The 23,138-nt window shown below is 43.2% G+C and overlaps 1 protein-coding gene across 1 annotated transcript; it reads right to left on the reverse strand.

The window, feature by feature from the left end:
- Position 1: 1 nt before the first annotated feature.
- Positions 2-21,040, reverse strand: LOC121872855 (mucin-5AC-like). Its single transcript, XM_042375905.1, is given in 9 exon segments — positions 2-869; positions 871-2,030; positions 3,414-3,574; positions 3,577-3,608; positions 3,610-3,705; positions 5,452-5,576; positions 9,228-11,462; positions 11,738-11,951; positions 20,943-21,040. Coding segments are annotated over 7 exon segments (4,560 nt in total). The 5' UTR covers positions 11,738-11,951; positions 20,943-21,040; the 3' UTR covers positions 2-118.
- Positions 21,041-23,138: the final 2,098 nt, after the last annotated feature.

Raw genomic sequence — 23,138 nt, forward strand, 5'->3', positions numbered from 1 at the left:
GTAGGAACTCTTTTGTTTGTCTCTTCTGTATCTAGATGACTTTCTACTTCATTCTTCTTTGGGTCAATAAACATATCTTTTTCACCGGTTATTGGTGTCACGGTGTCGTTAATTTCAGTTAATTTATCTGTAATCGAAGTACTTGTGTCTGAACACTTATATTCCCGTGTTTATGCTGGTCACCACCTTCAGCGACGACTTCTTGCTTTAAGTTATCCTGTTCTGTTGGCAGATATTCACTTTTAGGCAAAGATGCAGGTGACGTGGAGGACACCTTTTTGAGTATCTTAGGTGTAGGTGGGCGCTTTGGTGGGTCTGGTTTGGTTGGGTTTGGAGATGTTGGATGGGTGGGAGGCTCTGGTGTTGACGGGTGTGTGTTTGGTTGTGGAGTGGGAGGTGGCTTAGGAGCTCGACGCTTTGGTCTGACTACAAATGACTCGTCCTGCAGCTCTGAGAGGGAACCCATTGCACACACTGACCCGTCCAATTTGGGAGATGGAAGAGAACGACTAGGCTCGCTCTCTTCATTACATTCTTTCTTATCCTTCAACAGCTGAACGTCCTCATAAAACGGATTCCTCCCAACATAGCCGGCCACTAATGTACTATCTGTAACGAATGGATTACCATCTGAGTCTTTGATGACTGACTGGATCTCAGTTTTCACATCAGAATTCTCATTCAGTTCCTTCACCTTTTTCTTTATAGAATCTATGTCTTCGTAGAATGGATTTAAGGATTTTCTGTATTCAGCCTTTTTCTTCCCGTCCTCTTTGGACTCTCGTATTTCGATTGTCTGCTCAATATTCCCCTGAGATCCGTTCTGATAGTGTTTCCAGTCAGAAGGCATAAACTCTGGAGGCATTGGCACGACGTTTCTTTCTTTTTGCTCCTGTTGACCCACCACGTAGCGAGCCTGGCATGGAGGCGGATGACCACTCCACTTGAGGGTACGTCAGACTTAACCCAGAATCATCCTCGCCGCCCGAGCTAATTTTCTTCTTTGGGGGAAGTGGAGGAGGCGGGGACTCCACGGGTACACTGGAAGCTCTCAGCGCCTGAACCTGTGCGCGAATCAAGTCGATTTCCTCGTATACGTGTTCCTCTGGGTTATCCGTGGCCTCGGGGGCAGGTGAGGTAGTAGGTTTTTGGGTAGTAGGTGCCGTGGTAGTAGGTATTAGGGTAGTAGGTGCCGGGGTAGTAGGTGCTGGGGTAGTAGGTGCCGGGGTAGTAGGTGCTGGGGTAGTAGGTGCTGGGGTAGTAGAAGCTGGAGTAACAGGTGCTGGGGTAGCAACAGGTGTGACGGTCTCGTTGCTACCTGACGTGGCAGACCCGCTGTATCGGGGGCTCTTCTGAGAGATGGAGTCGGCTGATAGACTGGAGGTCCGGTAACCAGACATGTTAGTGTTGATAGTGCTGACAGATAGTCTATCACCAGCAGGCGCGGGAAGTGACACTGTGGAACCCAGATGACCAGTCTCTGTACTGACAGGCAGCGTGCCAGAAGTCAGGGAGAGAACGGCTTCTTCTTTGGGCTGCTCATGGGTGTGTGGCGTGATCTCTGGTTCTTCTGTCTTGATCATAACATTGTTTATAATATCATCTCTTAAGGTCACTTCTTCCTCTGATGTTGAGCCTCGACGAGTCTTCGTGAGAGTCTTTGTCTGCCTGACAGACGCCTGCAAAGTCTCCATGTCGTCATCGGTGACGGACGACGCTTGACTGGCACGTCTGAGGTCAAGGGACGCCTCAGAGTGTGCGGACACAAAACTTCCCGCTGACGAAGGAGGCCTCTGTGGCAATTCAGTAGGCACGGCCGAGGATACTGATGAGAAGAACAGTTCCGAGATGTTGCTGGGGTACTGGTGGGTGCCGGTGAGATAGAGGCGCAGCTCCTCTGCAAGCACTAACATGTCAAGTGTAAGGCGGGCCAGCACCGACACCTCAGTGTTAGAGCGGCGGGGATACCTCAGGACACCACCGTCTTCACGCTCACAGTACCCAAGGGACCGTAGGATCTCCACAGCACCCTGCACGAAGTAAACACACATATAGTGAAACTCGATAGAACAAGGCTTAGTAACAATGATTAGATTTTGATGAGATAAATTGGAATATCTTCATAGGGGTTGGGTGTAAACGGGGCTGTCAAGTATGGGCCAAAATGCCCGCTGCAGTTTCCTCCATTCTTATGATCTTATGATGAAATTTGAGCTATGTATAACCACAAGTATCATTAGACCATAGTTTACTTATATAACAGTTATTGTTACAAACTAACTGAGAAACCGGGCTTTATTTTGAGTGACAGCTCATAGCCTATGTCCATGACTACACTGTCAACTACACTACCATCTACTCTACATCAACTACACAATCATGTACATTACATTATCTACAACATCATCACACTACATCAACTACACTATTATGTACACAGTCACCAGTACTACATCACCTACACTATCACATTTAAGCAAGGCTCCTGCCACTCTTCCCCAAATTTATTTATCTATTTATTTATTTTTTTAAGCCAAATCTATAAAAAGTAACACTGAAGTGCACACGCTCAGTATCTCCTTAGTATGCTTACAAAGTTTCAGGTCTTGAAGATATCACACACACACACACACACACACACACACTACCTTGTTTGCTGTTCAACACCTACATTAATCTGTATGTTCACTATATGTTCCTTTCCTTTCTAATGAAGGCTTTTGTTAAACCACCAATGTGTAATAAGTCATTTATGTCCAATGTATATTTTCAGCCTTCGGGCTGCAGAACTTTTCAATAAACCGTTAATTATTATTATTATTATTATTAATATTATTATTATTATTATTATTATTATTATTAAACACACACACACACACACACACACACACACACACACATTTTATTATTATAGGTTTGCTTACAAATCTTATTCATAAAAAATAATGGCAAGTTTAGTGTATTACTCCTTGAAGTATAATAACCCCCTCGGTGTGATAACAACACTAACCACTCGCCCGACCTCGATAAAGTTAGTACTTGGACAAATTAATTTAAATCTTTCTGAGGCAGATGTTCAAGATAATGGCGAGTTAAGAATTGTGAAATAAGAATCTTTGTTATTATTTATTATTATAAAAACTATCTAGTGAAAGCGGGTGAACGTTCATGTGCCGATCCCGTATCGGCTTCTCGAGTCACCTCAGAGCTCACCAATGAAGGTGCCATCCTTAATGACTCCTTTCATTGTATCCTAGCTGGATGATCGTCATACTTGATTGCGTGTGACAGCAAAGTAGTGGTAGTAGTAGTTGACACTACTGAGTGGTGGGGCACTGTTGACGCTGTGTTTATGAGGAGATTTATATAGAGTTATTAACAGGTGACGAGTTACTAACAGTTGACTAACTGACCTTGACGGGTGCCCAGGGTTGATTGGGGTCGACCTTGATGGATCGCCAGCCGTGTTGCCTGGATCCTTCAGGCTGAAGGAGGGTCTCGCCATACTGTGCCAGGTGTATGAGCGCCACCCTCACCAGCGCCGCCCCCGTCGACGTGTTGGCGGCACAGAGGCAGGGGCGTGCAGCAGCGACAGCTTCAGGTCCAGTGAGCGGGTGGTGAACCAGCAGGTGGAAAGTGGCCCAATCCTGGCGGTCCAGTCCTCTACCCCGACACAGCGACACCACCAGGCGCGCCCGCCATAGACTGCGTTCGACACACACATTTAAGAAACTCATATTATTATGGAAAATGACGTCACTTGAAGATATTTACAATATGTGCATATATTTGTGATAAATCCAAGTAAACCGTCATATTCCATTTATGACCAAAATGTACATACACCCTAAAAACTTCTAGAAATAAAACTGACCATGGCAAGTAGAACGGTTGCAAGTTTACTGCATTTACGTAATAACACACTAGAGAACAGTGCATCTTTACAGCAGAAACTATTTATTAAAAATTATAAAAGGTACATTTTCTTGACAACAATTATCAAAATCTAAATCTAAAATCTAAATCAAGTTTTACAAAGTTTTATCCAGATATAAATATCAGGTGTTGATCCTTATATATATAAAGTAAGGGAGGAAAGGAGAACATATAAAATATTGAAACCTTCCATTGGTGGCATTAACAGTGCAGCCGAGGTATTGTCAGGATCACAAAAGTATTGAAGCTTATTATCAGCCCTGACTTCTCACAATGCTCTTAACTCATATTGGGTCCTTTCCGCCTTCATCTATCCTTATTATACAGAAGCAATACTTGGCAACTTCCTCCTGAACAAAACTCTGTGACTCTACCGCCACCCGTAACCTAACCTAACTGTCATGGGTTGCGTTAGGCTTACCCACGCAACCACCGCCAAAGTTTGTTTTACCAGAGATAAGACACCACGAGGCTAACTGGGACATGTATTAACTAGTGTATGTTAGCCAGCCTTTAGGGGGGGGGGCAGTGAAACAGTGTTGCACTGTTCATCGTTTCACACCCAAAAACCTCATTTTGAGTAGTATCCCTGAGCCATGGGTGTTAAGACGTCCTTCCATCCTCTCCGTCCTGAAGGGGAGGGACACCACACCACACAGAGTCCTCCACCGCCACTCTGTCCTGTGAACCGTCGTCGAAACGAGACTAAGCGTTAACCTAGGTTGTTATCCCCGTGAAAATATCAGTGGAAGCCTGGATGCGACAAAAGCAATCCAGGCTGGTCTATTACACCCAGGTTAATCCAAGTCACGCTTACCAGTTCTCCTTGCCGCGACAACCGTCCACAGTGACTGTCAGTGACGCGAGACTATGTGTAGTAAACCCAAGAGTACCATTTGTTGTTATGCCGGAAAGAAGTTCTAGATGAAGCCTGGTTGCAACAAAGCAATCCAGGCTGGCAGTAAATGTATCACTTGAAGAATTAAGGCTCTGTTAGGTCATACCCACAGTAGAGTAATCACATGTGTCCCCAAGTTGCCTAACCATCCCCCTCCCCATTACAGAGTGTTACTACAGTAACGGGGCTCTACCGGCTGCGTCGGTGTGTTTCCCTTGTACTCTCGTCAAGGATTCCATACTTTAGTCATGACTGGGTAACTGAAAACACTTGAAGAGTATCTTATGCAGGTTTAACTGAAGTCTATCCCGATTAAAAAGCTAAGCATAGGAATATTATGTTTTCCATCACCGTGTCTTTCGGGGTAAGTTTTGGACGGCAACCATTGGTGTGATAATAAATTTAACATTATTTAGAACACAATAACAAGGTATTTAAACCTTCTTCATATTCTCTACATTAATATTCTTTATTGAACACTATGGTAATTATTTTTTGGGGGGTTCTGGCTTCAGTTAACTAATTAGAACCCTTGATGAACACGTCATTCGGGATGTCCCTAATAACTGCTGATAACGGTATGTATACACACCTCACTTCGGCGCGCCAGGCGTTACGTCGTTCGTCCTCGGCTTGGGCTGGTGAAAAGGTCGGGTGTCTCCCCAGGCTGCTGCAGCACCCACTGGTACCCTTCGTCTGGCCCAGGACTCACCGCTGTAGTGGAGTCCGTATGTTCCTCACCCTTGGAGAAATACCCGAAAGTTAGTTCTTGAAAGTGACATACACGCGCTAAAGAGAGACATTGTCATTTAGAGAAATTAATTTTATTATTTACCGAGAGAAAGAGAGAATAATTAGTTACGTCAAAATGTAATCAGCTAGACATTTACATGAGCTTGTCGGGCCTCAATATTCAATTATAAATGGAGATTGTAAACTAATGAAAATATTTTCTTACTCAGAAGACAAAAATTATAATACATTTATTATAATTCTAAAATAGTGTTATATAAACACGGGCTTAAACTCTCCAATCCGTCAAATCTACACTTCGGACAAATTTGAACCCATGAATGTAAGACTTGGGGATCTGAAGCAACAGGCAGAGATTCATTTTTCTGGAAACAATGTGGGGGGGGGGGGTAAGGAGGAATGTTAGGGGAGTGCAGTTATCATGTGTTGTTTCAGTATATTATGGATAGATGGAGATGGAAGAAGGTGATTATGCTTAAGGAAATGGGTTTGCACTTTTATTAAATATATATAATTATTGATTTACTGAAACTGTGTAATGAGTCCAGTCCTATGTAACCATGTAAACCACCAGGCATATACAGTAGCTAGCCCACGTAACCATGCCTTTATATGCCTTGCCAGCTCCCTCCCTAGTCACCAGCCATAAGGAGATGTGTATTTCAGCTTTGTTGGGTGGCGGTGTGCCCTCTATTCCACAACTAACTCACATCTCCAGCCACCCATGACAACACTTTCCCAGTATCACCACGAACTACCACACAAGGTGAATTTAGTAATCCAATATGAACGTAAACAGCCAATTATTTGATATGGAAAAGGAGAGATCTTTTCACGAATGGAGAAAAGCAAAAGGGGTTTTAAAGTGATGTTTTTGCGCAATTGGTGACGTAATAATGTAAATAGACAATAACAATGGACCCGAGGTAATATCAGGAGCCCAGAAGTGATACAGCACGAAACTCAACTAGCTCTGAGTGGTCATAGACATTGTTTATAGTGGATAGATGGGAGTATGGTAGTGAAGGAAACACAACTAAAAGATGGAGCTTTACTCCTGACGTTTTGCCAGAAAACATTTTCAAAGGGATGAACACACAATACAGGTTACTGCTATTTATACAAGTGTAACCTTCGGTACTAGGTAAAGTGGAATGAATTTGAGTATCACACAATACATATAAATACTATGTATGCACTGAAATTTTAAAGCCTTCAAACTGCATTAACTTAATGACAAACACTCTATTCCTGCAAACGTCAAATATTTGGCCGAGGTTCATATTGGAATACTGAATTCACCATGTGTGGTTGTTAATGGTAATTCTGGGTAAATGTTGTAATGGATGGCTGGAGGGAAGCATGACCCGGGGCAAGGTTAGGTGTATAACGTGACATAGGCGGCCCTACTAGATCAGTCATTTAATGAGAGCAAAATGTATACAGCGACGGTAAAGGATCAATGTTGCCAGACAATGTGATTTGTAGATTGATGTCAAGTCTCATGGTGGCCTCACGGTGTAAACCTTACATCTACAGTATATTCATTGGGGCTGAACATTATGATGAGGATTGTTAATTTTGTAATTTGTAAAATTAACTGCATGTAAAATATGCATTACAGTGACAATAAATGAGAGTGTTCTGGTGAGAGCATTTCCTGACATGCCACCCTTGTCCCCACAAACAAGAAGGGATCATCTGCAAACATGTGATTATTTAAATACATTTATTATCCATTCATATTAATCCTATACAGTATATCTTAATACATCTGCATACCCATACATAATCTTAAATCTTAATCACCCTCTTACATCTTCATATATCCATCATATGCTAAAACAATATATGGCAACTACATGCAACACAAAACTCGGTGACCCCCGCACCACCACTGCCCATACCCTCCCCCTCCCCCTTCCATACCTCCCTCCTCCCCCTGCCACACACACACACACACACACACACACACACATTGTTACCAGATAAATGAATCGCTGCCTGTTACTTCAGATTTCCTAGCCCCACATTCATGGGTTTACATTTGTGGGTGAGTGTCTAACGTGGGAATGTCCAGGACTGTACGTGACCAACCCTGGCCCTTGAAACACTAAAGGTTGTGACCTACACCGGGATATGGATAGTAAATATTGCTAACTTTCACTGATTAGGGCAGGACTATGTGTACTGTAGTCCTAACAGTTCAACAGTTACGTGAATGAAGTGGAGTCACAATATAGGTGACTTCAAGGGTGATGGAGGAAGGTACAGGTTCTACTGATAGGGGTGAGGGGTTGAGGGGGTAGACTGTGAGGTGAGTCGACTGGTGTTCCCCGAGGACGTTACTCTGTCTGGTGAGTCAAGAGTACAGTGTATTCACAACTATTAGAGAATGAATTTAAAATTGTGTGTTGTAGGGAAAAATTGGTTCGGTAATAATCCATAATAACTAATTTACTGTACAGAGGTAATTGTTCTTGAAGAAGAGCTAATTTAGACAGGATTAAATTACTTGATACAAATCCTGTTAATCCTGGCTACCTCTCAGGAACATGTTAGACAACTGGTTATCGTTCGTTATTTTTTCCATTCGTTATTCAAGAATGTTTTTTTCACTTGGTGTGAGAAGGTAATACCTTTGTGTTTTAAGAACAACAAATTGAACGACTTTAATGCAATTTAAACACAAATGAATGTGATTGTAAAAATACACAAGCATAAAAAAAAATATATCAGCAGACCTCCAGCAAACCGGTGAGCAGATGATATATTACAGGTGTTGAGCAGATGATATATTACAGGTGTTGAGCAGATGATATATTACAGGTGTTGAGCAGATGATATATTACAGGTGTTGAGCAGATGATATATTACAGGTGTTGAGTATGACTCTGACTAATTATCAGGGAAGTAACATAAGTTACGAAGATAATTATGTGAGAAAATTTAAAACAATAATACAAAAATAAATAAAAAATAAAATAAAAATCTTGTGTTGTAAAGGCACAATAGTGTCAGTTTGAAAAATCTGTTTCTGTAATGAAATGTGTGGTCAGTATTGTTGTGTGGGTCAGAAGCCTCGCAAATGTGGTGTTATATGAGAAAGTTAAGGAATGAATTGCACAGATAGGATAACAAATGAAGAAGTAATGCCAGACCTCAGGGAAGTACTGGAAATTTATTTAATAGGAAAATTAGGTACTTTGGCTGTGTGATCAGGTGGGAAGGTAAAAGGATAGATACCAATGGGCAAAACTGAGGGTATGAGTGTTAGGGGAAGGCAGAGACTGGGAGGAGTGAATAGAATTAAAAGCTGTGATCCAAGAGGGTAGTGGTAGAGACAGGCCGACAACATTTGGAGATGGTCGCCCTACCTGAGGATGCCGCCTAGATTGATCTGGTAAAAACTTTGTGTATGAAGCAAGAGTAAAGGAAGGATACAATATACGGCACTTAAGAACGTAAAAAGGAAAGTCAGAACATTGATCTTATAACGAAATTTAGGATCACAAATTGTGAATTCAAGCTTTCATTTTTGTCTTGTGGATAATTTAAAACAATAGACCTAAAGAAGAATCAGGCAGGAATTTTTTTTTATAAATGGGGATATTGGGGGAGGGGGAGGGTGGGGGCGTACCTCGTCAGCAGTGGTTGCGTCGGTGGTGGGGAATAGGATGTCAGTAGAGTCGGTGTCAACCATCACGGGGTCGTCGGAGGGTCGTAGCGAGAAGAAGGTGCCGCTGCTGGCCCTGGAATCTCGCCCGCCTTCGCTCACTATTGTACTCTCAGTAACACCTGCTCCTGCTGAAGCTCCTGACGGTGTTTCTGTTAATTCTATGGGTTGACTCGCTGAAGATGACTCAGGTACAGGCTGACTGGCCGATGGTGCTGAAATTGTTACAGGCTGATTAGGTGATGGGGCTAGCACAGCCTGAGAAGTGATTGTTTCTGATGTCGTCTCAGGCTGTGTAACTTCTGTTGGTAGTGCAGGTGGAGAGGTGTCGTCTGCAGGTGGTACAGTCATTGTTGTCACATCTGCTGATGTTGTTACTGACTGCGAGTTTACTGCGATGCTCACTTCCTGAGAACCAATAGCAGCTGTGGCTGGGGTGATATTTTGTTCTGCTGGGGTCTGAAGCACGGGAATGTCAGATGCTGGGGGAAGAGGACCTGTTTCTGGTGTAGGACTGAGAGCAGTAGGTTGTGGAACTGTAGGCTGCAGCTGAGGTTCATGAGCTGGGTCAAGCCGAAAGTGAGAAGGTTCGACGTCTCGGGATTCTATTACCACCCGAGGAACAGAGACGTCCACTGTTGGTTCTGTTTTAGCAGATTCCAACGAGGGAAGAGACCAGACAGACCCTGGCGAAAGTGCACATTCAGAAGATTTCGCTGAGGCTTCATGTTGATCTTGGCTCTCAGTTATCTTTTTACTGGTTTTATCTAGGGCAATGGTGATGTCAGAAGGGGGAGGCTCAGTAATGATACCTTCAGTTGGTGTCAATTCACCACTGGAATGAATAATGTCTATAGATGGAGAAGGGGCAGAACTGTGCACTGGCGTAGAATCCACAGAGATTTTTGTCTTGAAAACATCAACTGATTTCTCCAATTTCCTAAAAGCGTAAGTTAGTTCGGAACTCAGTCTTGAGGATTCATCAAATGTCATGTCGGACGCAACACTGTGTCTGTCACTAATATTGTCCAAATCTTTTTGGTCACCCAAATAATCTCTATCACTTAAACTATCAATCTTGACCTTCCGGCGCTTTCTTTTGGGGGGAATCTTTTTGTATACAACGACATCTGAAGGAGCAGTTGTGAAGGACGACTTGTCTGTGACGTCAGAGGCCCCGTCAGCTGTGGTGCCCAGTGCACGATGCATCTCCAATATCCACTCCTGCGTCTTTCCGACGTCACTTGATTTGAATTCCGACGACGCTCGACTTTTCGTGCGGGGAGGGGGAGTGGGCCCTCTGAGAGCTCGCTCTAAGGATGATTCTCTCTTATGACCGCGCACCGACACACTGTCTGAGGGCGCGATGCTGTGGATATCTGTGAGATGAGAAGCGGCAGTTGGGGAGGGTGATCGCTGTGACACGGGCGAGATAGAGTCCCGGGAGGGATGAGAGGCACGGGACTCGAGACGCTGTGAGTCCAGCGTGGCTGGTATAGAGTCTTGCCGGGACGATGTTCTCTCACTCTCGTCGTGTCCACTCCAAGAAGCCGTCGAGGCAGCAGGTGCACCCGACGGCCACATACACCCTCCGAAATAATATGGGTATGGGTACGGATACGGCACGCACGGCATGTACGGATACCACGGGTAGGGCCCCGTCTGCCCGGGCGTTGAAGGCATAACCTGCATCTGTTGTTTCCGTTTGTTTTTTCTTGGCGGAGGTCGTCGCTCGTTGAGAGGGAAGCTGCCCACGGGGACGACGCTCATAGATTCTGGGCCCGCAGGAACGACCCTCATGACTTCTGGGCTTGCAGGGAAGGGGATGGATCCTGCTTCTTGGTGGCGGCGTTGTACCTTCACTCTCTGGATCTCCACTCGTCCGTCGTCGTCGTTATATATCCGTCTTAGGGTGTCTACAGTGTACTCGTCGGAGGGCGCGGCTGCCGTGCTGCTGCTGGTGGTCATGGTGGGAGCGGTCTGTTGGGTGGACCAGGCTGGGGTGGGCGCCGGGTAGCCCATGGGAGGGCTCCAGGCCCACGGGGTTGGGGCTCCCGAGGAGGAGTGAGCGGGGAACCATGGCTGTGGGGGACCCTGGTACCCAACCATCGGGTAGAACTGGGCGGGGTAGGGTTGGGGCACAACGCTTCCCGTCCCCCCACGCCCACCACTCCGCGCTGACCGCCCTTCAGTAGACATCTGCAAATGATGGTAAAGCAACAAAAGATTCCTGACACATAACACTGAAGATTGTGTTACACCCAAAGTCTTCTTCTGTCGCATAACATAGTAACCAACAACAGCAGACCCTCTTGAACTACTTAATACATCTGTAGTTGTAATGTGTCCTTGTCGGACAAATAAATTATGACTACTAATTGGTATTATACAATAGACGGTTTATCTTAGACTAAGAGCAACGATCTCCGCAAAATAGTACCAGAAAAAAGAAGAAAGGCAGCGACACCACTCACCTGTGATCAGTTGGCAGACAGCAATCAAAGTTCACCTATACTTGTTTTTATACATTCTGCGGGCGTGTGCGGGCGTGGGGCTCGTCCGCCCCTACCTCGTGGTGGACGTGTCCTCCAGGAGCCCCAACCCCCATACTCGCTGACCCCCGCCCACCCCCTGACCTCCGGGGGTGATCGAACCTCTGGGGTTGATGGGTTGAAATACACAGTATATCTGTGAATGGTAGTAGAGATTATTTATTAATATACCAATAGTACTTATTAATGTGAAGACAAACACTGAATGGTTAACAGGAACATTGTCTCGTTAACCAGCACGCACACACACACACACACACACACACACACACACACACACACACACACACACACACACACACACACACACACACACACACACACACACACACACACACACACACACACACACACACATATATATATATATATATATATATATATATATATATATATATATATATATATATATATATATATATATATATATATATATATATATATATATATATAGTATACATAATGCTGGGGAGTTGGTGCCAAAGCTCCACTATAGGCGCTAAGGGCTTGTGCCAAACTTTGGGCCAGACCCGCTGAGGTACTTGCCAATTCTTCATCCCAAGCTTCTAAGACCATGTTGCCCAGAACAACTGTGACCACTAGACCACACCTCTCCCATAACCTGAGGCCAACTTGTTAAAAGTTCCGCACATATCTACTGAGACGATGTTGTTAAACTTTCACTTAACACTGTGGAGGTAAGGCAGCACAGACCTCCGTCAGGAAGTATTCAGTTGAGCCTTCTGGACAACTACCGTTACTGATGAGGAAATATTGCTAAGGCCTCCAGTAGTAAGAGGTGGGTTGCTACAGTATGACATACCTGCAACAGCACCAATGTGTCCGTACACAACAGCAGTACCACCCTAGCAGCTATAGATAGGGAACACACGTGTCTCCCGGTACGGGCACACCAAACAACGAACTCCCGGAAGTTAGATTAAGTTAAGACACTGAGCCTTAAGTTAAGTGAATAGATGAATAAAAAAAATAGTTAATCTAATCAGGTATTTATGACAAAAAATAAAAGTTGAATGAGTAATTAAATCGGGAGATAAGATTGGGCGATTTTGTTAATTAGTGTTGTCATATTCCTTTCTGATTCAGTTGTTTCGTCTATTAGAAATTCACAGAACTCATGTGTAAACAGACCACAGGGTCTATGTGCTAGTGGAAGGCATACGTTTATTGACCATATATATGTGACGTCATCGGGAGAGCCTGTCTGTACCTGTAGCCTCGTCCTTAGAGATCCGGTTTCCGCCAAGGGCCTCTGCCAAGTCCTCACCCATGGGAGGTACAGTTCGCCCGTATTGTCATAGATCTGATCACTCTCTGACAACTAACTCAACACATAAGCCACTAAGAGCCAACTTCTCCTCATTGATATAACACCACCGTATCTTATGACTACTTTTTACTAATATTTTGTTATACTAATAAACTTGTGTTTTGTTATACCATTGTACTAACAAATTATTTCAACAATATACTGGTTTGGTATACGTTTGCATTGTCATACTGTATATTAGTAATTTATTACTGCCCTGGTATGTCATTATATCTGTATATTTGACGGCATGATATTATACTGCAGTAGGTATGGTCAATACTGTACAGGTATTAAGGAACTGAGAGGCTGGTGTTGTCAATGGTACAGTACGAGGCATATTGTCGTGCGCTGCTTATACTTACAAACACCAGTTAGTGAAAAAGCTTTATAGTTTTATGCCTTGGTCACTAATTACGTCACGATACATATACTCTACACTATGTGGTGGTGAAGCCGTGTGCACCATGTTGACCAGGCCATATTATAAGGCATCATTAATGAAGTTTTGCTGATTGAGATTTTAGAACAATACTTCAGCGTTTCTGTGAGCATTTTGTATACACACATAAAGGAACACAACACAAAAACATGATTATGAAACGTTTCATTCGATAAAATTACCAGAACGCTGAGAAAATTTATAAAGTTTATTTGTTTTTTTTTAAAGATCTGTATCTCTCTCTCTCTCTCTCTCTCTCTCTCTCTCTCTCTCTCTCTCTCTCTCTCTCTCTCTCTCTCTTTGCAAATTTTCATATATTTTTTCTCCCTCAAAGTAACTGGTCTATGTACTGCACAGGGGCCATTATGTAGACGTTAACAGCACAACTCACGAACAAGCAGCAGCATCTCCAACCTAGCCAATGTGGGTCGTTAAAGTCAGTGTGTGAGGAGCACTTGCCAATCAGCCTTGAGCCACACAGTCATTTTATGGCCAATTACAACATAATATAAAGTCACACAGAACAAGAGGACCTTCATCCTAAGGTGAAGTCATGACCCGGTCTGGTGTATACGAGAGAATTGGTTCGGAATCTCCTGGTCATGTTTCCTGATTAAACGGTGTAGATATTGACCTGAGCTGTGTACAGATATTGACCTGAGCTGTGTACAGATAGATATTGACCTGAGCTGTGTACAGATATTGACCTGAGCTGTGTACAGATATTGACCTGTGTACAGATATTGACCTGAGCTGTGTACAGATATTGACCTGAGCTGTGTACAGATATTGACCTGAGTTGTGTACAGATATTGACCTGAGCTGTGTACAGATATTGACCTGAGCTGTGTACAGATATTGACCTGAGCTGTGTACAGATATTGACCTGAGCTGTGTACAGATATTGACCTGAGCTGTGTACAGATATTGACCTGAGCTGTATACAAATATTGACCAGGGCTGTGTACAGATTGTGTTTTCATTGTTAAGTAATGTAAATGCACCAAATTTTACACACAAGGATATGAGCTTAACATTATCTGTTCATTTTTTTAGTCAAGTCATTATCATGAATATTAGCTAACACCATCCTCACTGCCTCCATTGCACCGTCTGTAGGGACATTGGTAAATAATGCTTTAACATCAGATCACTGGAATTTCTTAGATGTGCGCCACTAATGGATCCAAGCAAGACAACCTCTCTCGGTCCTTGTAATCCAGTTGCCTCTGAAGATGTTTGAATAAAGACGAAAGCTAAGGTGCTCCGTTGTTTCCCTTTTTCCTGTGTGATTTTATCAAGATTTATCTTATCCACGTTTTCAGTGTGGATCTACATGAAATATACAGTATATATATATATATATATATATATATATATATATATATATATATATATATATATATATATATATATATATATATATATATATATATACACACACACAAAGGATAAACGGGCTTTAGTAACTTTACGAAACAGAAAAGACAGTCGGTAGCCGAGATTCAGTTTCGGAGAGCTGACAAGAAGAGAGGGCCTATGTGAGTGCCAATTCCTATCTCCGAAGGCAGTAAACAAAAGTGACGTCACGCAGAGCCAGGAAAAGAGGCCATCTAAGCCACTTCTGGCCGTGTGGACTGGCTCAACTGTCGACTTAAGCCAAGTAAAATAGACTTCAGCTTCTTGCGCAGTCCAAAGCGATCTTAGCTACGAACAAAGGTATGCAAACAATTTGTTGAGCCTGACCAAAAGGGTTAAGTTTACGTAATTTTTTCTGAGTATAAAACGAACTCATATAAGCACATTAAACTTCCAACTGATTTATCTATTTCACTTACCCAGCACTTAGTCGACCTGCCTCTTCTTACTATTTCAGTGTCCACTGTACTGAATTATGCTTTGTCATGGCCATGATTTTCTGCATGTTTGAGGTAGAGGACCATCTTCGTGTCATCTTCTTGATAGTAAAACGGCTCCAAACCCTTCGTGTCACAGGGTAGTTGTGTGAAGACCTTTTCCTCTTGTGCTGTGATGAGTTGCACACCCAGATCTTCCTCAGCTAACCGCTTACTCGGGAGTGTGTGATGAGTTCTGTTTTGCTCTCTGCATTTTTAAGGATGGCACTTCACTCTTTTTGGGTTGATGGGAGTGTTGGAGTATTTGTTTTTCCTTGGACCATCTCCTCGCTTCGCATGAGCTTGGTCTTTCAGGATTCACTCAGAGTAGATATCCCATACCCAGTACATACGACCAACAGTCAGAAGCATGAGATCTTGCAAATGGCACAACAGGTAGATGCTTCTCTATATATCCACAGATCGTGCTGGTGGTCTGGGTGAGTTGGATAGAATAGATTACACCAAGACCATCGAAGATTTTCACTGTTGCATCTCCAGCAAAATTTTCATTGAACTTTTTGAAGCATTTCAGGAGATCGGACTTCATACCAGTTCGCCAACAACCAGCACCAACTAATGATGGGGATTCGTCAATATTTGCATCTGGTCGTGATTGCGGAGATAGGAGCAACTAAGTGACCATAGATGACTTGTGTTTTAGAGCTTGACCTTTTGCAACTTTATGTTTGTCAGGTACCTTTTTTAACGTGTACAATCCATTACGATGGATGGTTTCAGTGATTACCATTGTAGCATCATTGAAGAATATCTTGACGAAATCATTGTACATGGCAGATACGATCTCATGAGCATCTTTTAACAAATTCCAAAGGTCGTAACGTAAGAGCTTGTGCTTGTGTGCTATAGGCGGACGTCAAGTTATTATACTATGTCATGACCCTGATCTTAACCTATCATGTGACCTTGACCTTGAAACATTCCGAAACATAGATTAATTAGGCATCCTCAAAACTATGAGAAACGAGCCCAAGATCATCGAAATCGCCCCAATAGTTCCTAAGATAAGGCAGTTATGGTTTGAGCTGGGGAATCGAGGCGGCCATTTTGAATTTGCTCAAAATGGCCGCCAGATTGAGGCCCAAATGTGTCCCTACCCTGGAAATGTTTCTATATGGCAAAAGGAAACGTCATGCCAAATTTCACACTTTCTTCCACAGCTCTGAACGATTTGGGCGTGTTTTTGTATTAATCCATCCCACTATAAGTCAGTTGTGAATGAAAGATATCGACGGACTGCAAAATTGCAATTGAAGAATGCCGAAATGTTCCTGAAGTTCTTTCAAAATGTAGAATGTATTAAAATTAACTACATTGTCACCTCATTCTCTTCCTGTGCAAGATATACAGAGTTTAGAATGTGAACATATGATTAAGAATAATGTGTGAGTCACAGAGTGCAGGTAGGTGCACGATATTAAAATAATGGTGATTTTAAAATGAACACACTCTAACAGCACAGTGGCGTCACAGGTTCACGTGGTCATAGTATCGCTTTAAAACGGCATCACAAAACTTGCGACATCCTTAGACTTGCTAAAAATTGTAAAATTTCATCGGTGTTTAAAATTCCTAGTTTTAAAATACAAGTACTGTATTTCACAACAGTGTATAGAAGTCACCAAAGATTGTTTCAATTCGTGTTAACACTACTTTATCTTACCACTAATAACGAACCACTATTTATAACAGTCTGTCAGTCATTGTTGTAGCAAGTTGTGATGTATGGACAGTCGGGGTCAAAAGTCTTGAACACTTGACAGTATTTGGCATGTAACTACCAAAGATCTTAGGTATTATAGAGAGCCTTATCCCATTTTGTGGTTCACCACGGCAACCAACCAAATATTACGATGAAATGACACTAAACTTCGCGTATCGGGCAGCACTATCCATCATCAGGCTTCAGGCAATGTATTATGGAGGTATATATTGTAACAACTACAGTCAGGTGTACGGACTTCACACAACTCAACTGTCCTAATCAGCTTCAGCTTATTATAAATATGATACACAATGAACCCTAATGAAGATGTTGCAGTTAAAATATGGAAGGAAATTGCTTTGGTCATAAAGAATAATATAGGAAACATAAATAATTGTATAAAAGTGGAAAATGTATAGATAAATGGGTAAACTCAAGGAGCCCGGGGTAAACTCAAGGAGCCCGGGGTAAACTCAAGGAGCCCGGGGTAAACTCAAGGAGCCCGGGGTAAACTCAAGGAGCCCGGGGTAAACTCAAGGAGCCCGGGGTAAACTCAAGGAGCCCGGGGTAAACTCCAGGAGCCCGGGGTAAACTCGTGTCTATAAGCAGCTTGTGATATCTGCCCTAAAATTAGACATGATCCAGTTCAACACTGAACCAATATACTTATTCTTAAATCCCAAATTTCTGGGAAAAGGATTTGTTAGATCAAGTAATGCTTAAATCTGTTACTGATGCTTCTACTTTTAGGGATAATAAATATGTAAAACAAATCATTGCTGTATACAAAGATTATGAAATGTTAGAGTTGTGGGTAAGTCTAGCCTCGCATCAGGTGTGTGTGTGTGTGTGTGTGGTGACGGTGGTGTCTGGCAGACAGTCTTGTGGTTCGGGTATGGGCCAGGCCCAGGGGGTAGGGACACATGTCCACAATCATCACAGAAGACTTGGCACTCTTGGCCCGGTGCCACCACAGTGCCAGCCCACCTGCAACTCTCTCTTCTGCCTCCACTCTCGGGGAAACTCCCTCACTGAAGGTTTTTGCCGTCGCTGTGGAGAGTGAAGGTGTTGAGTTCCTTGTGACGAGGGATGGCAGTAAACGGCCTTTTAGCTCATTGATCATTTTTCTAACGTTGAATGTTTTACCAGTCTTTTTTTTTTCGAATACAAAGCATTACTCGGCTGGAGTTTTAATTTATAAATAATTTGTTTATTTTAACTGAAACTAATACCCATCATAAACAAAGTTATATCAATACAGGGATTACCCTCCGACTGACGTTATGATAGCGAGTAAAAACTTACAAGAACTGTGAAAGAAGAGTCTAACGTGACAGCCTGTTTGTTTACCTGCCTACAAGATGGGGCTACCCTGGGTAGTTATAACGGAGTCATCTGGGTGCAAAGAGACCTAATAATAGAATAAGACTCAAGGGTATACAGTAGCCTAAGTTTACAAACGTATATGTATTCATCTTTACAGGAGTACGTCGAAATACAAGGACACAAGTTTTAGTTAATGACCTTAATATAAAAGATATACAGATATATCTTCGTACTTTATATTGACAATACTGACGCGGTTAGTGCCACCTCTATGTGCTGTACTTGTATCTATGTAGTTATCAACGTAACTGTGTATGTCCTCAGCATAACTTCAGGACTCATGCTAGGTTTGCACATTCACCAAGACAACGCTTAGAGCTGCCAAGGCTAAATCCCAGCATTGAAAAAGGAATAACACGGCGAATTGACCCTCCCCCCCCCTAAAGTTCAGCCAGGTTTAGATAATATGTTAAAACTACCCAAAACAAAAGTATAAGCTGGCTCAGTTTATAAAGTACTTCTTTGTACTATAATTTATGGACGTTCTCTGGTTACCGTGTACCAGAACTTGTGGACAGAAAATAAAAGAGTAATTTACAAGGTCATGGTGTGTTCTCTAGTCAGCGGTGTGTGTGTGTGTGTGTGTGTGTGTGTGTGATTTGATTTTTTTATTTTGCCGCTTACAGCGGCTACTTTATTGTGCACCCCACACTCATCCTGTGAGCGGTAGCGCAAAAGGATTACAGAATAGAGTTTACAAAGGGTCATAATAATTAGCCCCGGTTGTCAGGATATTATGGCACTGAGAGTTACACAGTATTTCAATTACATTATTTGTTTAGTTCTATACATAAAGGGTAACTTATTCACAAATGCGTGAGTACAGGCGTGTGAGGCAGTATGTCTGGCCTCACACTTTGTTATTCACATTTACGTGAGAAGTATTCAAGCACATTGCGTATTTGGTTCTGTACATGAGAACTGATATAGTTACTAAGTGCAAAAAAGTGGATACAATCTTAATATGTCGGCTATCTTGCCATTAGAGATGAAGTGTTGTGCCATTTCACACACAGTGTGCCACACTGTGTGGTAGGTGTGGGTGTGTTGTGGGTGGTGGTGTATGGGAAGAGTGGGAGGCGTGGGTGGTGGTGGTGTGTGGGAGGTGTGAGTGTCATGTGGGTGGTGGTGGTGTGTGGGAGGTGTGGGTGTGTCATCGTGAAGGTGGGTGGCACGGGTGGGGCGGGAGTGTTGGGGCAGAGTGGGTGTGACACTCGTAATGTTTGGGGTCCAGCAGTTGGTTGGCATGGTGCCATAACTAAGATAATATTATGAAAGTTGAGAGAATTAGTAGTTCCTTTATATGTGACGTAATACACTTAATTAGAATGAACTTTTTCGTGAATAAAAACGAGCAGAGTAAGATATTTATGCTAAGATAGAATAATAAGTTATCAACAACAACATTAATTAAATTAAATGTCAACTTACAGGAAGACGTCCGTACTCCACAAGGTATTTATATATTGGAAGATTTTTTTTATTTATGCTTTATCTTAACGAGGCTGTCGGGGTGGAGGTGAAGGGTTCCGGCTGCGAAGGAGGGATGGTGTGAACGTCCTCGTGTGCCACAAGGTGTTGGCGCCCCTGGTGAGTGTACTCCTTCTGTAGGCGACGAGTGGTCGTCTGCTAGGAGCCAGGCACTGATGTGAGGACTGTGTTGACCTCTCTCTTTATCCACGAAAACACGATGGGGACTTCACCTCTCAGAAAAGGAATGGGGGAATGTAGTGTGGTGGGCTGTAATGTGGTGCATGTGGAGAGTGTGGGAGAGGTGAGGAGGTATTTGGCCGTGTAGGTGAATGGCGTCGATGTGGAGACCAGAGATGTTTAAAACATATCGTGTCGTAGTTGGTGATTGTGACAATTATATGATAAACTGATGAAGTAACTTGTAGGTCAATGGAGAGCTACGCAGCGTGTGCGACCTCGGAAGGAGCGGTTCTCCTCGCAGGGGTCATCAAGGCCTACACTAAATGGTGCCTGCCCTTACGTTTATCGTTAGGTCATCTACATTCTCGCTCTGGTTCTTTGCACGCTGGTCACTTGTACGGTTCCTCACAGCACTAGTCACGATCAGTCATACACAGAGCAGTTCTTTATAATCACAACACAAGTTGATAGAGTCTGAGGGGTTATGAGGGCCGTGTGAAATGCTGGCCCGGCTGGCACCGCCATGGCCCAGGCACTCCCAGCTCACCACACTTATTTTCGGCAACCTGTTCACCGCCATCCTATACATATCATCGAGACCTCGTTGATGCAGTCACTCAACTCGTAAGCAGTTACCAATCACTGGGGCGTGTTAATCCCGACCAAGAGGTAGAAGACGCGAACACATCACCCACCTGAGAGTGGTGTGTGGGACGACAGGAGGGCTCGACGTCGGCAGCTGCGACGGTGTACCAGGTGCGGCACCAAAATATCGCCGGGAGTGAAGAGCCACGGCAGCGGTGCCCTCTGTCGGGACCTGCGCCACCCTCCCTAAAAATGAGCGGCCCGGGCCAAGTGAGGGACCCTCCCTGCCAAACTCGTAACGTCGAAACTCGTTCAAAGTTACGTGGAAGAAATGGACTTACGACGTGAGGTTGGGTGTGATTGTGGCGTGGTGGCACCGCCCAACACGATAAAGGACGTGTCCTGACACGCTTGAACGCCTGCACGTGCCCTGTAGGCCACGCCCACACCTCCACGACCCCAAAACGTATTACGCTATAACAGAACCACATGGACCTAACCTAAAGTGACTTATCCCATGTACCTGTTTTACTAACCACAGCTCCCGGGCTTGTCCCATGTTCAGTCACCTGGGTCATCCTACGCTAAACACCCCGGGCTGACCCCAATCATAACTATAAAACTTTCCCAAGACTCAGTAGTCAACGAGTCAGGTACCATACATCACCTGACACACAGTTACCAGTACTATACATCCACAACACGCCTGTCTATGTTACTTGTTTCTTGTACGTTTCAGTTCCTTAAGCCACCCTTGACATGAGCAACGTGATAATAATAATAATGATAATAATAATAATAATAATAATAATAATAATAATAATATTAATAATAATAATAATAATAATAATAATAATAATAATAATAATAATAATAATAATAACTGACAGTTTAAAAAAGGTGAGACTAAGGTCAGAGAAAAATTGAGATGTGCATATTTATAAATGTCAGTGAAATGCTTTGAAATATAGTAACCTGTTTTTGATAATTTACTTTAATAAGGAAGACGACACCTACTGTAGACTGATGCAGCTTTCATGTACGGAAGAGACTCCTGTGTCCCGTGGTAACACAGGCAGTGTCTGTGGAATTTAAACTTTGTAACGCTCATTGGTGTTGACTATCAAAAGTTAGGCCTTGCAATTACAGAGGCTAAAACGCGCATTATTTCCATTACAAAATGACTGTACTCAGGTACTCTCGCATCATTTATTGTCGTCACTGGTTAGAGAATTAGACAATCAGATGCCAGTATCACAGTGGTCTGAGCCACGCATGGCACGGGTAATGAGGACTTCTCGGCGATTTCTTTCTCTGACAATAATGTAGTCAATGAGATGCCAGTGTTTGGATCGTGTGTGTTGCCACGATCCCTTGAACTTGTCGGCCTGTCTAAACAAGGTATTGGTGATACTGAGGCAGTGAGCAGCATACTTGCTGAGAACGAGTAGGCCATTGGGATTACACTTGCCTAGTTCATTTCTCCCAATGGTTCCCTGCCAAATGTTAGCATCTCTGCCAACTCAGGCATTGAAGTCGCCAATAGCACAACCTTATCTTCTCTGGGGATAGAGGTTAGCACTCTGTCGGGGTCGTCATAAAAGGCCTCCTTGATGTCATCCTCTGCATCCAGTGTTGGGGCGTATGCACTGATGAAGAAGGCGTGACGTGAGTGATTCAGTGGGACTCGCAGCATCATGAGGCGCTCGTTGATCCCAATAGGCATTTCAGTTAGCCTGTGTAGGATGCGTTGACGGATGGCAAAGCCAACTCCATAAATGCGGTTTCTCTCCGCAGCAGGCTTACCCTTCCAGAAGGTGTAGCTAGACCCCCGTTCCGTGAGTTGGCCCTCATCTGGGAGCCGGGACTCACTGATGACTGCTATGTCGATGTTATACCTAGCCAGCTCTTTTGCCACATGGGCAGTTCTTCTTTCAGGATGCCCATTTGTGCCAGTATCCAGAAAGGTCCAAACATTCCATGCAGCGACCATACCCTGTAAGAGGTTGTATGGTTTGTTTTTGTTTGGATCTGTGTTCTATAGTTATCATGTCATTTATAGTTATCTTCTTATCTAAAGTTATCATGTCATCTATAGTTATCATGCCATCTATAGTTATCATATCATCTATAGTTATCATATCATCTATAGTTATTATGTCATCTACACATATCATTTCATCTATAGTTATCATGTTATCTATAGTTATGTCCTCTACAGTTAATATGTTATTATATTTATCAAGTCATATATAGTTATCATGTCATTTATTAGTATCTTGTTATCTATTGTTATCGTACTGTGT

The sequence above is a fragment of the Homarus americanus genome, unplaced genomic scaffold (genome assembly GCF_018991925.1).
Source record: "Homarus americanus isolate GMGI-L3 unplaced genomic scaffold, GMGI_Hamer_2.0 scaffold11022, whole genome shotgun sequence".
Lineage (NCBI taxonomy): Eukaryota > Metazoa > Arthropoda > Malacostraca > Decapoda > Nephropidae > Homarus > Homarus americanus.